The sequence below is a fragment of the Canis lupus genome, unplaced genomic scaffold (genome assembly GCF_011100685.1).
Source record: "Canis lupus familiaris isolate Mischka breed German Shepherd unplaced genomic scaffold, alternate assembly UU_Cfam_GSD_1.0 chrUn_S1883H2082, whole genome shotgun sequence".
NCBI lineage: Eukaryota > Metazoa > Chordata > Mammalia > Carnivora > Canidae > Canis > Canis lupus.
This window is the reverse complement of record NW_023330746.1, coordinates 1901-17224: the sequence shown is the minus strand read 5'-3', so window position 1 is coordinate 17224 and position 15324 is coordinate 1901. Positions and strand designations below refer to the sequence as shown.

The window sequence follows — 15324 nt, the reverse complement described above, 5'->3', positions numbered from 1 at the left end:
TTTTGATTGTATTTCCCTGAGGGCAAGTAATGCGGAGCATTTTCTCATGTGCTTGGCCATGTCTATGTCTTCCTCTGTGAAATTTTGTTCATGTCTTTTGCCATTTCATGATTGCATTAACACTATTGGTCTTTAAAACACACCATTAAAGGGATGCCTGAGTGGCTCAGTGGTTTAAAAAAAATAATTTAAATGAATGAATGAATAAATGAATGAATACACCATTAAGAAAAATAAAATGCAAATCAGAGACTGGAAGAAAATACTCAAGACACATCTATCAAAGATACGGCATTCAGAATATTTTTAAGAAATACTACAATTCCGGGCAGCCCCGGTGGCGTAGTGGTTTACGCCACCTGCAGCCCAGGGCGTGATCCTGGAGACCCTGGATCGAGTCCCATGTCAGGCTCTCTGCATGGAGCCTGCTTCTCCCTCTGCCTGTGTCTCTGCCTCTCTCTCTCTCTCTCCCTCTCTCTCTCTCTCTCTCTGCATTTCTATGAATAAATAAAATCTTTATAAAATGCCTACAATTCCATAGCAAGACAGACAACTCAACATTTAAAAATGGGCCAAAGAGGGGTGCCTGGGTGTCGTTGGTTATTAAGCTTCTGACTTCAGTTCAGGTCATGATCCAGGGTCCTGGGGTCGAGCCCCCAGTCAGGCTTCCTGCTCGGCAAAGAGTCTTTCTTCTACCCCTCTCCCTACTTGTGTCCGTTCTTTCTCATACTTATCAAGTAAATACATTAAAAAATCTTTATTTTTAAAGATTTTATTATGTATTCATGAGAGACACAGAGAGAGGCAGAGACACAGGCAGAGGGAGAAGAAGGCTCCAAACAGGAAGCCCAATGCAGGACTTGATCCCAGGATCCTGGGACTCAGGGATTACACCCTGAGCCAAAGGTAGACGCTCAACTGCTGAGCCACCCAGGAACCCAAAAACAAAATCTTAATTGGGCAAAAGATATGAACAGGTGCTTCCAGAAGATATATGAATGGCTAATAAGCACATGACAGATGTTCTATATCATTATTCATCAGGAAAATGTTAAAATGACAATGAAACACCACTATACACCCTTAAAATTGGCTAAAATTAAAGACTTATTCCTATACACTGCTGATAGGAATATAAAATTATACCACCAATTGGTGGAAAACAGCAAATTTTTTTAAAAGTTTAACACACTCCAGACATATGACCAATCAACCTAAGATGGCATATCTTGGTAAAACAATACCATCTCAGGTATTTATCAAGAGAAAAAGAAAAAAAAGGGCCACCCGGTGGCTCAGCAGTTTTAGCGCCCGCCTTCAGCCCAGGGCGTGATCTGGAGACCCGGGATCAAGACCCACATCGGGCTCCCCTGCCCTGGAGCCTGCTTCTCCCTCTGTTGTGTCTCTGCCTCTCTCTCTGCATCTCTCTGTGTCTCTCGTGATAAATAAAATAAATCTTAAACAAAAAAATTCCCACAAAGAAGTGCACATGGATGTTCGGAACAGCTTTATTTTAATACTCCCAGAAGGCAAAGAACCCAAATGTCTCAAGGAAGATGGCTAAACAAATTAGGTATTTGTATAATGAAATTCTATTCAGCAATAAAAATTAGTTCTCATTCAAAACCACTATTTTGAATGAAAAAAATCATGCAAAAATAGAACATACTACCTGATTTCATTATATAAAATCCTAGAACATGCAAAACCACTGTATGGTGACAGAAAGAAAGGGCCAGTGCTGTCTGGGAACAGGAGTAGGGAAAAGAATGGATGACAAAGGAACCCAAAAAATTGGGGAGGGATAGTGACTGTAGTGGACACTGTTATGGTTATTTACACATGTCAAAGCTAATCAGTATGGTTTCACTCATACATGGAATAAAGAAATAGTGAAAAGGATTATAAGGGAAAGGGGAGGGGAATTGAGTGAGAAAAATTAGGAAGACAAACCATGAGACTCCTAACTGGGAAATAAACCAAGGATTTGGGAAGGGGAGGTTGGTGGGAGCGGGTGCGATAGGGTAACTGGGGGACGGGCAATGAGGAGGGCACTGATAGGATGAGCACTGGATGTTATAATCTATATTGAAAATTTGATTTAAATTTTAAAAATGTAAAAAAAAAGAGCTGATCATACTGTATGCTTTAAGTATTATACTGTAAAGATGCATTCTATTGTACTTCAATGATACCTCAATAAAAGTATAAAAAAAATTTAACAGGAATTAGCAGTACTCTAGGACCAAACCCACCATCCAAAACAATGGGAGAAATCTCTACTTGGAAGACTTTGACTAGTATCAGGAGGCCAATAAGAGTCAAGTCCCCTCTGACTCCTCTTAGTAAACTGTCACCATAGGAATTTCATCACTGTCAGTGTAAGACTCAGATATACCCATATCCCTTCTCATGAATAAGCATAAGCACATTAAAAACAATAATAACAACAACCAAAAAAAACCAATACTTCATATGATCAGCATGATTAACATCTTGGGAAATTAATCAACATGGTTAAGAAATCACTCCCCCTAGGTCTCTTTTATTTTCAAAGTTTCAACAAAAACGATTTGTTTTACAATACTTGTCAAATGAGGGTACTTGATTGCCTCACAAAATCTCAGATTAATCCTAAACTTCGATGGCTCCTCTCAGAGGGACTGCGACATCTCCTCTCAGAGGGACTGCGACATTTCCTCTCAGAGGGACTGCGACAATCTCCTCTCAGAAGGGCTCCGATGGCTCTTTACAGAGAAGACTGTGAAGCTCCTCTCAGAGGGACTGTGATGGCTCTTCTGAGAAGGACTGCGATGGCTCCACTGAGAGGGACGGTGATGGCTCTTCTGAGAGGACTGCGATGGCTCCTCTCAGAGGGACTGTGATGACTCTTTTGAGGACTTCGAAGGCTCCTCTCAGAGGGACTGTGATGACTCTTTTGAGGACTTCGAAGGCTCCTCTCAGAGGGACTGTGATGACTCTTTTGAGGACTTCGATGGCTCCTCTCAGGGGACTGTGATGACTCTTTTGAGAAGGACCGTGATGCCTCCTCTCAGAGGCACTGTGATGGCTCTTTTGCGAAGGACCACGATGGCTCCTCTCAGAGGCACCGTGATAGCTCCTTCCAGAGAGACTACGAGGGCTCCTATCAGAGGGACTGTGATGGCTTTTTTCAGAAAGACTGTGATGGCTCCTCTCACAGGGACTGTGATGACTCTTTGAGGAAGACTGCGATGACTCCTCTCAGAGGCACTTTGATGGCTCCTCTCAGAGAGACTGTGATGGCTTTTTCAGACAGACTGTGATGGCTCCTCTCAGAGGGAATGTGATGGCTCTTCTGAGAAGTACCTTCGATGGCTCCCTCAGAGGGACTGCGACATCTCCTCTCAGAGGGACTGCGATGGCTCCTTACAGAGGAATTATATGGGGTTCTCTCCCTTAAGAAGCCGTGGTTTTGCTTCTTGGGTGCGAGTTTCTCTTTAAGGTGGCTGTGTGAGGTTCTGTGAGGTGAACCATGTAGATTTCTCCCTCCGACTTGAACTCCGGTTCCTGTTTTGGAGTTCTTGGACTCCTGGCTAGAGATTTCACTTCTGTAGAGCTTTTTCTTACCTTTGCTGCTAGAGTCATTTTGAACAATACCCATAGGCTGTCCAAGTGAACTGGTTTTGAAAGCGGCACTTCCTTGGGAAACTATGGGCTTAGGCAGTTGGGTACGTCTGAGTTGGAAAGAGCTATCTCTTTCTGGTGGTTGAGCTGATCTGAATTGCTCTCTTTCTTCCCATAACATGTTCTGCTTAGTGGTTATGTCTACTGGCTTTACCTTAACAACTGACATCCTGTCTCTTTTGATATCTCTTGATAGGTAATCATTTCTGGCTCTTTGTTTTAGATGATGGTTTTTGCTTGACCACGAATGGTCTGGCCGTGGCCTGTCCACGGGCTTCTGCCCAGCAGAAGTCATAATTCTGTGTGCTGTCTGCAATGCTTGCTTTAGGCCTTGAAAAGCAGTGAATGAATTGGGTTGGGAGGATTTCTTAGATTGTCTTCTTAAAGACGCAGAGGTAGTTTGAGATGTTCCAGTCCTCTTGCTCTTACCTGGGCTGGTAATTCCCTAGAAGGACTCTGTATATGCTTCTACCGTTTTGTGTAGAGTTTTGTGTTTTGTGTTCTGCTTCCCTTGGTGATTCTTTTCATTGGGTATGGGTATTTTGGATTATGGGTCTTTTTGGTTTTCCTTTTAGCCCATTTTACATTCTGATTGCTTTCAGAGACACTCTCTGGTAGAGAGTGAACCTGACTAAATTCATAGAGCCCCGGCTTTCTAATTTCTGTCTTTCCTACTAGGTCAGGGCCTCTATACTGCCTTCGCCTGATGTGGACTCGTACAGGAGAAGGAGACTGGGAAGATCCAGACTGGAAATATATCGTAGAAGTAGGACTCTTGGAAGCTCGAGTATAGACTTTCGCTGACCTTAGCGATGGTGATATAGGACTTCGTGGTCTGTGATGGGTCTGTCTCTTCTGTGGTACTTTGGGACTTGGGGTCTTTTCCCAGTTTGCAACCTAAAGCCAAGTTGCAACCTAATCTCTCCGTGGCCCTCAGGAGTGCGTACAAGGTGGAGCTGTGGATAGATAAGAAGGTAAGGTCCGAAAGTGCCCTGTACATTTATGACAGCAATTAAATCCTGCACATCGGCCACACTGTAAGCAGATAGGGTATTTTAAAACCAGACCTGAAGTTAGAGGCGGAGGTACATTTGGGGGTATTTGACTCCTTAACAGTTTTGCTGCTATTTTTAGCTGCAGATCTTGTAGCAACTGGAACTGTTCTGAGAAGTCAGTCTTGGCCTGGTGGGAAGATGATAACTTGGCTTGAGACTGTGTTGGGACTCAAAACATCAAAGAGTTCTCACTCTCTTCCACTGGAACAGAATCTTTCCTGGTGAAAACTATATTGACGGAAGACTCTAGCTGTACTGGGGCAGGAGGCTGGCCCTCTGATGTGCTGAATGGTATGTGCTGAAAGATGTCCTGGGATATATCAGTGAGCTTTGAACTTTTCTTTAATCTCACTCTAGTCCCCAGAATATTGCTGTATTATGGAGGACATGGAGCTACGTGTCCATATTCTTAAGGCTGTTCTTTGCTCGTGACCACGACATGAAGTGTGCCTCTGAATGTAGTTTCTGGCCACTGAAGGCTGAGGAATAACACCTCGACCTTTCTCTAGCAGACTCTGGGAAGGCTTCATCAGTTCAGCTGGAACCCCAAATAAATTCTGGATAGATTGACGGATATCTCTAGTGGCTCTTTCCATTAAAGATGTTGGAGAACAAAGCTTCCTTTCCATCGTGGTTCCCAAGACATCCCCCAACATTAGCATATTGGAGAGATATTTTCGAGGTAGTCGCTGTCTCCAGGAGTGATTCTCCCAGACGTTCTGTTGTCTGCCCAGGACAGAGCTGGTAAGGCCTCTTTGAATTCTTGAGCCTGAGTGGAATGTCCTAGGTGGTGATCTCCAGCTTGTGGTGGATGTTGGGATAGGCCCTGGAGTGAGTTCCTAGCTCTTCCACCTGCTTCTTGTCAGTCGTCTTAGATATGACAACCCACTCCTGAGATCTCAAAATGTGGAGTTTCTACAATGTTAGCTATCTTATCAGAGAGTGATTGTGAAGGGAAAAGGGAAGAGTTGAAGATTGTATCATAGTAGGGTCTATAAAGGACTCTTCAGGCTGAAAAATATCTGTCCCAATGTTTCTTATATCCAAGGCCCTTGATACTTCTGGCACCTCAAAATCACAAAGGCTTCCGAATTCTGTTTCACCAGAACTTGTGATGAGGGAGTTGGAAAGAGTTATGGAGAAATCTAGAGAATAGTTCCTATTTGTAACTCCTCTCTTGATGTAAAATCCTCACATTCCCTATTCTGATATACCTGTCGTAGATTCAAATCCTTCAGATTCCATCATTTGAGGAGGCCTTATTTTTATCCCTATTGCTTTTCACAGCCTGAAGCCCTTGTTCATGATGTGAACACTGCAGGCTCCTCAAGGGACATGCTGGCGTGAGAGTAATTCTGCAGATTTCACATGGGTATTTGGCCTTGGAGGTTAATTCCACGGGTTCTACCATTCTTGAAGATTGAAGCAATCTATTACTTCTATCGCTGGATTCCTAATGCTACTCCTATTGGTTCTACAACCTGAGGAATTGGCCCTGGTGCTAACTCCTCAGATTTTACAATTTGAAGTGGTGGCCATGGGATTAACACAGTCTTTACAATCTTGAAGCCTGTCAACTTCATTATGTCCAAATTTGGTGTGTTGGCTCTGTGGTTAATTCTTTAGATTTTTACACTTTGCAACCACAGCTCTGAGGTAAACTCAGAGGGTCTCACATCTTGCAGTTTTGGGGTCAGCTGAACATAGTCTATCATTTGAAAGGCTGGCCCTGGGGTTAATGCTACAGACTTCACAACCTGAAGTGGTGGCCCAGGAGTCACTTTCACATACTCAGTAACTTTTTGGGGGGGCTCCCGGGGTTATTCCTATTGAGAGCGCAGCTTGAAGCTGTGTCTTTGTGGATCCTGGGACTTGATCTAGTGGCTTTGGACTAATCCTCATAACTTCTGTAATTTGAGCCCGTACTCCTGGAGCTCTCTGTGAATATTTTATACTTTGATTCTGTGACTGTGGTAGCCCCACTGATCCATCCTGGCTGCCATGTCTCAGATGTGAGCTCTACAGACTCTGTGTGTCCTACAGCTTGACCTGTTTGCTTTTGGAGCAACTCTAAAGATTGTCTCCTTTGAAGCCATTGCCTAGAGGTTAAACCCACAGATTCAGGAACTTGATATCCTAGCCCTGATGTCATTTCTGGAGATTCTGGAACATGATGCAATGGCTTTGTAATCAGTGCGTCAGATTCTCCTCTTTGCAGTCTTTTCTCAGAGATCACCTCCACAAATTCTAGTGCTTGAGGATAGGGCCTAGGACATCTCTCTGAATATCCAGTGGTTTCGCTTACTGGCTTTGGGGTCACTCGAGGAATTCCTTCCCTTTTTGCCTTGCCTTGGAGGTCAATCCCACAGTTTCTGTAGTGTGATGCCTGGGCTCTAGTGTAATCTCTTCAAATCCTACAGCTTGCTGCAGTGGCCTTGTATGTAACTCTCTCAAATCTCTAAGTTGAGGCCGTGACTCAGAGAGCAACTCTAGAGTTTCTGGGATTTGGTAGCTTTTCTTTAGGGTTAATTTCGAGGATTTAGAACCTTGATTCCTTAGCACTGGAGTCCGATCAACAGATTCTGGTACTTGAAGATCTAGCCTTAGAGGCACTCTTGAAGAATCCATGGCTTTACTTGTTGGCTTTGGGGTCAGCTCCACAGATTTTTCTGTGGTTTCGTTGCCTTGATGTGCCAACCTTTCTGTGATGTGATAAACTGGTATTGAAATCAAATTCATAGATTTAGGGACTTGATGCTTTGGTGTCGGGATCATCTCTGCACATTCTACAAACTGATGCCCTGGCCTAGGGATTATCTCAGAGTCTGTGATTTGATAGCTTCTTTTCCGATTTAGCATCTCAGCTTTTGTTCCTTGAAGCAGTGCCCCCGGTGCTAACTCTACAGATTTTGTATCTTGCTGTAGAGAGGCTGAGGACAATTTCACATGTTTTATACTTTGCAACTTTGGATCTGGAGTAAACTCCAAAGATTTCTCATCTCGTTGCTGTGATTCCGGAGACCAATCTGAAAATTTAACGCTAGTCAACAATGGTCCTGGTGCAAACTTTTTAGTTGCCTCTGGTGCCAACACCACCGATTTCATACCTTGCCATCCTGAAGTCAGCTCTCGACAATTCGTACCTTGCTGTTGGAACCCTGGTGTCAATTCTACCGAGTTCATATCTTGAAAACATGGCTCTGGTGCAAAGGCCTCAGAGTTAGCATGTGGTGACTTGAGGCGTTGACAACCCTAAAGAATTAGCACTTTGACAATGTGGCAATAGGTTTGATTTCAAAGATTTCACATCTTGAGAACGTGGCTCTGATTCAAACACCACAGATTTCTGCCGGAGGCAAGAATTCAAATCCTTAGAATTCACATTTTGAGGTTGCGGTCCTGGTTTCAACTCCAGAGATTTCACATCTTGAAAACACAGCTTTGGTGCAAACACCACAGATCTCACACTATGTGTCTAAGGTGTGAGGGCAACTCCTCAGAATTCATACCTTGAGGATGTGGCCCTGGATTTAACTCCACATATTTCATTTTTTTAAAACATGGCTCTAGTGCAAACGTCTCACATTTCAAGTCTTGCAGCTCGGAGCCTGAAATCAGTTTCACAGAATTTGCACCACAAAGCAGTGGCTCTTTGTTCATCTCCACCGACTTTACATCGTTAAGCAGTGGCTCTGGTAAAAATAACACAGATTTCATACCATTTAACGGAGAGCCTAAAGTGAACACCGACTGTACAACTTGTGGCTGTGACCCACAGTGATTCTCCAAAAACTGGATTTCTGGAAACTTTGTCCCTGGAATTAACTCAGAAGATTTTACACCTTGCCAATATGCTCCAGCGTTGAACAGAATAGATTTTGTACCTTGATATTCTGATGTAGGGTTAGTTTCAGAGGGCTTTGTGCCGTGCATCTGTGGCCCTGGATTAAACTTTATGGAATTTATGCATTGAAGTTCTAACCCTGGTTTCAAATCAGAAGAATTCATGCTTTGCAGCTGTGGGCCCCAGTTGAACTCCCGTGATGTTATACCTTGAAACTGTGTCCCTGGAGTCAATTCACATTTCACATTTTGTAAATGTTGCATAGGGTTGAACATAACAGATTTTACACCTAGAACTTCCGTTCCCAGATTCAAATCAAAAGGTCCCATACCTTGACATTTAATCCCTGAAGTCAACTCAAAAGATTGTATACCTTGCAAAGGCGGCCCAAGTATGCACCCCGTAGAATTTACACATGGTAATTTTGACTCTGGATTCAACTCAGAAGAATTTACACACTTCACCTGTGGCCCAGGGTTGCATTCCATAGGTGCTACACCTAGAAACTTTGACCCTGGAATCAATTCAGATTTCAAACATTGCAAATGTGATTCCAAGTTGAACACCACAGATGTCTCACTTTGCTTCTTAGTCCCTGGATTCACCTCAGATCCCATACCTTGACATTTTGTCCCTGAAGTCAACCCAAAAGACTGTACGCCTTCCAAAAGTGGCCCACGTTTGCACCCCATAGAATTTACACATTGTAATTTTGGCTCTGCATTCAACTCAGAAGAATTTACACACTTCATCTGTGGCCCAGGGTTGCATTCCATAGGTGCAACACCTAGAAACTTCGACCCTGGAATCAATTCAGATTTCATATCTTGCAAATGCCGGTCAGGGTTGAACACCATAGATGTCTCACTTGCAATCTCTGTCCCTGAACTCACTTCAGAAGACTTCATACCTTGAAGTTTTGAAACTAAAGTTAATTCAGAAGGGTTTATACCTTGCAAAGGTGGCTCAGGGTTGCATCCAAAAGAATTTACGCACTGCAGTTTTGGGTTTGAAATAAATGCAGAAGAATTCACACCTTGCACATGTGGCCCAAGGCAGAACACCTGAGATTTTATACCTTGAAGCCCCGGCTGAGGATTCAACTCAGATTTTACACCTTTCAATTGTGGCCCAGTGCTGAATGCCACAAGATTTGTACACTGAAGCTGTGGCCCTGGATTCAATTCAGAGGATTTCCCACCTTGTAATTTAGGCTCATGCTTGAATTCCAGAAATTGCTCATATGGAAGCTTCACATCTGTGCACAACTCAGATTTTATCTCTTGTAGCTGTGGCCCAGGATTGAGCTCAAAAGACTGCATACCTTGAAGCATACCTGTTCCCTTGCTAACTCGGGAGATTTCACATCTTGCAACTGCTGCTCGGGATTGAATTCCATAGCTTTCACATCGTGAAGCTTTGTCTCTTTGCATAATTCTGAAGATTTATATGTTGCAGATGTGGTCCAGGATTGTATACCATAAATTTCATACTTTGAAGCTCTGGCCATGGTTTCAACTTACAAGATTTCTCTTCTTGCCACTGTTTCCCAGCTTTGAACTCAGAAGATATCACACTGCAAGTCTTTGATTTCAAGGCTAACTCAGAGGGGTTTGCAACCTGAAATTCTGGGTCATGTTTGACTTCTGTCGTTTTCATTATTCGAAGGTTTATGGACTCAGGAGATTTTGCACCTTGCAACTTTGCCCCGGGGTTGAATTTCATAGATTTCACACCTTGAAGGTGTGCCCCTGGTGTCAACATATGCAGTTTCCTGTTTTGTAACTGTGGGGCTGACCCAAACCCCAAAGATTTCACATCTTTGACCTTTGCACCTAGAGTCCATTCAAGAGATTTCATATCTTGCTTCATGGGTCTGGCAAGGAACTCCACAGATTCTCCACTTTGAAGCTTTGTTTCTGGTGCCAACTCAGAAGAGGTTACACCTTGTAACTGTGGAACAGGTTTTAACTCAACTGATTTCAAATCTCGAAGCCTGCACTCAGGTATCCAATCAGATTTCTCACCTTGTCTCTGTGGTCCAGGGTTGAACTCCACCGGTTTCATACCTTGAAACTTCCTCTTCTGGGTTAAATTAGATTTCCCACCTTGTAGCTTTGGACCATGGTTGAACTCAGAGGATTTCACTTCTTGAAGCTTTGACCCTGGGATCACTTTAGAAGACTTCATACCTTGAAAGTGTGATCTAGAACTGAACCCCGTAGATTTTGTATCTTGAAGCTTTATACCCATGATCAACTCAGAGCATTTCACATCTTGTAACTGTGGGCCTGATTTCACAGCTGGAAACTTCCTCCCCAGGGTCAAATCAGAAGATTTCTCACCTTGTAACTTTGGATTAGGTTTCAGTTCTACAGATTTCATACCTTGAAGCTTTTCCCTTGGGATCACTTGAGAAGACTTCACATCCTGCAAGTGTGGTCCAGACTTGAAATTCGTAGATTTAATGTCTTGAAGCTTTATACCCATGATCAACCTAGAAGGTTTCATATCTTGTAACTGTGGGGCTGACTTGAAATCCACTGATTGCACCTTTTGAAGCTTTGTCCCTGATATCAGTTCGGAAGATTTCATACCCCTCAACTGTGGCCCAGGTTTGAACTTCACAGATTCCACATCTTGACACTCTGTTTCTGAGATTAACTTAGAACATTTCTCTCCTTGAAACTGTGGCTCAGGGCTGGACGCCAGTTTCATATTTGGAAGCTCTGATCCAAGGTTCAGGTCCGAGGATTTCACAACTTGCGTCTGGGGACTGGGGTCGCTTTCTTTATGTTTTACACTTTGAAGCTTTGACTGTGAGGTCCCCTCAGCAGCATTCACACCTTGTAACGATGACCCAAACAAATCTGTAAATTTGGCACCTTGAATCTTTGTCCCTGCAGTCGGTTTAGAAAAGGTTATGCCTTCCATCTGGGAACTTGGATTTAACTCAATAAATGTCATATCTTGGGACTTTATCTCAGGTGATAACTTAGAAGATTTTAGATCTTGCCACTGTGACCCAGAGTTGAAATTCTCAGATTTCACACCTTGAAGCTTTGTCCGAAGAGTCAACTCAGATGACTTCATCCTTTTCAAGTGTCGTGGGGAGTTCAGCTCTATAGTTGTACCACTTTGTAATTGTGACACTTGGCTTAATACCCCAGATTTTGTGTCAGGAAGCTGTGGCCCTTCCGCAAGCACTAGAGACCTCCCACCTTGAAGCTGTGCTCTTGGGGATGACTGTAAGGATTTCACTTCTTGAAGCTTTGGTCCTGCAGTCAATTTAGTAGATTTCCTATCATGCAAGCAAAGCCTAGATTTGAATGTCATAGATTTTATATCACAAAACTTTGACTTTGAAGTCAGGTCACATGATTTCACACTTCTAACCTGTAGACAAGGTTTCAAATCGAAACCTTGAGGCTGATGTTCCTGGAGTGATGACGAAGATTGTATATCTTGGAGCTTTGGCCTTGGAGTCAACGCAGATGACCTTCTATCTCTTAACTGTTTCAAAGCTTTCAACTCTGCAGACTTGACACCTTGAGATTGTAACCCAAGATTTAACTCTACAGATTTCACAGCTTGGAAATCAGGTCCTGGTATCCACTGAATACGTCTCACAGTTTCAAGCTGTGGCTCTCTTTTGAACCCAATAGTTTTTACATCTTGAAGCTGTGGCTCCGAGGTGGATGCCAAAGCCTTCCCTTTTTGCAGCTGTGGTCCTGGTAGCACCTCAGGGGTTTTCACATTCTGCAGCTGTGGCCCAAAGTTGAACTCTGTATATGTTGCACTTTGAGGTTTTGGCCCTGGAGTCAATTCAGATGACTTCACATCTCTTAACTGTATCGAGGATTTCAACCCTGCAGATTTAACACCTGGAGAATGTGACCCGAGATTTAAGTCTACAGATTTCACGGCTTGGAAATCAGGTCCTGGTATCCACTGAATACGTCTCACAGTTTCAAGCTGTGGCTCTTTTTTGAACTCAGTAGTTTTTACATCTTGAAGCTGTGGCTCTGAGGTGGATGCCAAAGCCTTCCCTTTTTGCAGCTGTGGTCCTGGTAGCACCTCAGGGGTTTTCACATTCTGCAGCTGTGGCCCAAGGTTGAACTCTGTATATGTTGCACTTTGAGGTTTTGGCCCTAGAGTCAATTCAGATGACTTTACATCTCTTAACTGTGTCGAAGATTTCAACCCTGCAGATTTAACACCTGGAGAATGTGACCCAAGATTTAAGTCTACAGATTTCACGGCTTGGAACTTAGGTCCCGGTATCCACTGAATACATCTCATACTTTCAAGCAGCGGCTCTTGTTGTAACTCAAGAGTTTTTACACAAAGCTGTGGCTCTGAAGCTGACTCTGAGGGTTTTACTTGGTGCAACTGGGGCCCTGGGGTCAACTTAGGAGATTTTAGGCTTTGCAACTGTGGTTCAAGGTTGAATTCCTTAGGTTTTAAACCTTGAATATTTGATTCAGGAGTCCAATCAAGTGATTTTATATCTTCAAATCCTAACTCAAAATTGAGGTCTTCTAATTTTCTGCCTTTAAATTTTAGTTCTGGAATTAACTCCAGAGACATCCCATCTTCTGCCTTAAGCCTTCTCTTCAGTTGCTCTGAATTCTTCCATTGCTGCTTTGATGAGATTACAGATATCTTGCCATCCTGTTCTGGCCCAGAAGTGAGATTCATGAGTGCCATCCCTTGAAACTGTTGGCTTGGGGCTAAGTCTACAGAGTTTACTCCTTGAAACTTTGCTCGTCTGGTCACATTCCCAGATTTTACTTCCTGCTTCTTTACCCGTGGGGTCAATTTCACAGATTTCACATGTTGCAGCTCTGAATCTGGAGTTTCCTCTACAGATTTTAAGCTTTGATGCTTTCCACATGGGGTACTGTCGACAACCTTCCTATCTTGCGTTTGTGGCTCTAAAGTCAATTCCTCAGGTTTCACATCTTGCGGTTCAGACTTTTGGAGCAATGGTCCTGGTGCAAAAGGCACAGGTTTCTCACCTTGCATCTTTAGCCCAAATTTCAGTTCCACGGTTTTCACATCTTGCGGTTGTGTTCTCGGGACCATCTCCACTCCTTTGAATTCTTGAATTCTTGCATGCAGAGCCAAGTCAGGTGTTGCAACTTGAAGCTTAGTATCTTTGGTGTCTTTCACAGATTTGACATGTTCTATCCCTTGCACTGTGGTTGTCTCCATAGATTTCTCACCTTCCAGCTGTGGACTGGGGGTTAACAACATAGATTTCATACCTTTTAGACACTGTCCTGTAGTGGCCACAGATTTCACATCTTTCAGCTCTGAGATCAACAACTCAGATTTTAAACCTTGACGTTTTGAGCCTGGTGTCAGCTCCATTGGTTTCACACCTCCCACGTGTGGCCCTTGGATCATTTCAGAAGATTTTATAGCTTGTAAATGTGGTCTTCTAGTCGACTCAGAATAGTTTACTCTTGGCAACTGTGACTCAGGAGTCAACTCCATAGATTTTGCATCTGGTTTCTGTGGTTGTGAGACGAATTTATAAGAACCGTTACCTTCCAAGTTAGACATTTGGCCCACCACGAAATGTTTTATGCCTTGAAACAATGTCTCTGGTACTAATACCTCAGGCTTGACCACTTGCTTTTGAGGTCCTGGGGACAACCCCATAGATCTTATTCCTTTCATCTTTGGCTTTGGGGTCAACTCAAAAAATTTCACATGCTGTAGCTGTGGCCCTGAGTTTAACTCTGAAGATTTCACACTGGAAGGTTGACTTCTTGATGTCAGATCACAAAATTTGATATCTTGTAGCCATGGCCCTGAGCTAAGCCCCACCTGTTTTCGATCTTGAAGCCCCGAAGACGTCTTTGCTAATTTAGAATATTGAAGCCCTAATTCTGGGGTCATCTCCACAGAATTCACACCTTCAAACACTGATCCTGGGGTTTGCTCCCCAAATTTGACACCTTGAAGCTTTGGCCCATACGTCAATTCAGAAAATTTCACCTCTTGCTGCCTTGGTCCTAGATTCCGTTCCTGAGACTTCACACCTTGATACTGTAGTTCTTTGGTCAATTTCCTAGATTCCATGCTGTGAAACTGTAATCCTTCAATAGACAGAAGAGATTTCATATTCTCATTCAAGAGCCCTTGGTTTGATTGCAAAGATGATTCTGTTTCAAATCCTACGGACTGTATATCTTGAAGCTGTGTTCCTGGTACACACTGCACACGTTTGAAACCTTGATGCTTTGGTTCTGAGGTCAAATCTGAAAATCTGACATCTTGCAAGCGTGGTCTTGAGTTTTGTTTCACAAATTTCATACTCTGAGTTTGTGATTCTGGAGTCAATTGTACAGACATAACGCTTTGATGGTTTGGCCCTGGGGTTAAATCTAAGGATTTCATCTCTTGCATTGGTGAACCTGGGGTCAGTTCATCAGATTTCACACTGTGATGTGGGGATCCTGAGATTAAATCTACAGGTTTTTCTCCTTGAAGAAGTGGCCCTGGGGATAACTTTGAAAATCTGACACTTTGTAAATGCGGCCCTGGGGTCAATTTCACACCTTGAAGCTGTGCCCCCTTAGTCAAGTCTTCTGATAGTATACTTTGTAGTACTGGTTCTTGTACCAGCTTCTCAGATCCTACCACTCCAGTAGTAGCTAGCTGTTGAATTACATTAACATATTCCACATCTTGTAATTGTGGCTCTGGCTTCAGCTGCATAGACTTTACTCCCTGGAGCTGTGGCTC

At 43.3% G+C, this 15324-nt stretch overlaps 1 protein-coding gene and 1 pseudogene across 2 annotated transcripts; both read right to left on the bottom strand.

Annotated features, from left to right (window-relative positions):
* Window positions 1-2577: 2577 nt before the first annotated feature.
* Window positions 2578-3627, bottom strand: LOC119878753 (annotated as a pseudogene).
* A 516-nt stretch (window positions 3628-4143) lies between these two features.
* On the bottom strand, window positions 4144-13849 carry LOC119878756 (uncharacterized protein C2orf16-like). Of its 2 annotated transcripts, none has more exons than XM_038589331.1 (2): window positions 10593-13849; window positions 4144-4622 (listed from the first exon to the last, which is right to left on the bottom strand). In XM_038589331.1, exons 1-2 carry the CDS (start codon window positions 13831-13833, stop codon window positions 4600-4602), a joined length of 3264 nt encoding a protein of 1087 aa, XP_038445259.1. In that variant the 5' UTR covers window positions 13834-13849; the 3' UTR covers window positions 4144-4599. The 2 variants fall into 2 exon arrangements, 1 of the variants encoding a protein (XP_038445259.1); XR_005387119.1 differs by lacking the exon at window positions 10593-13849 and adding an exon at window positions 4734-4892 and having other exon boundaries at window positions 4501-4622.
* Between the last annotated feature and the right edge of the window lie 1475 nt (window positions 13850-15324).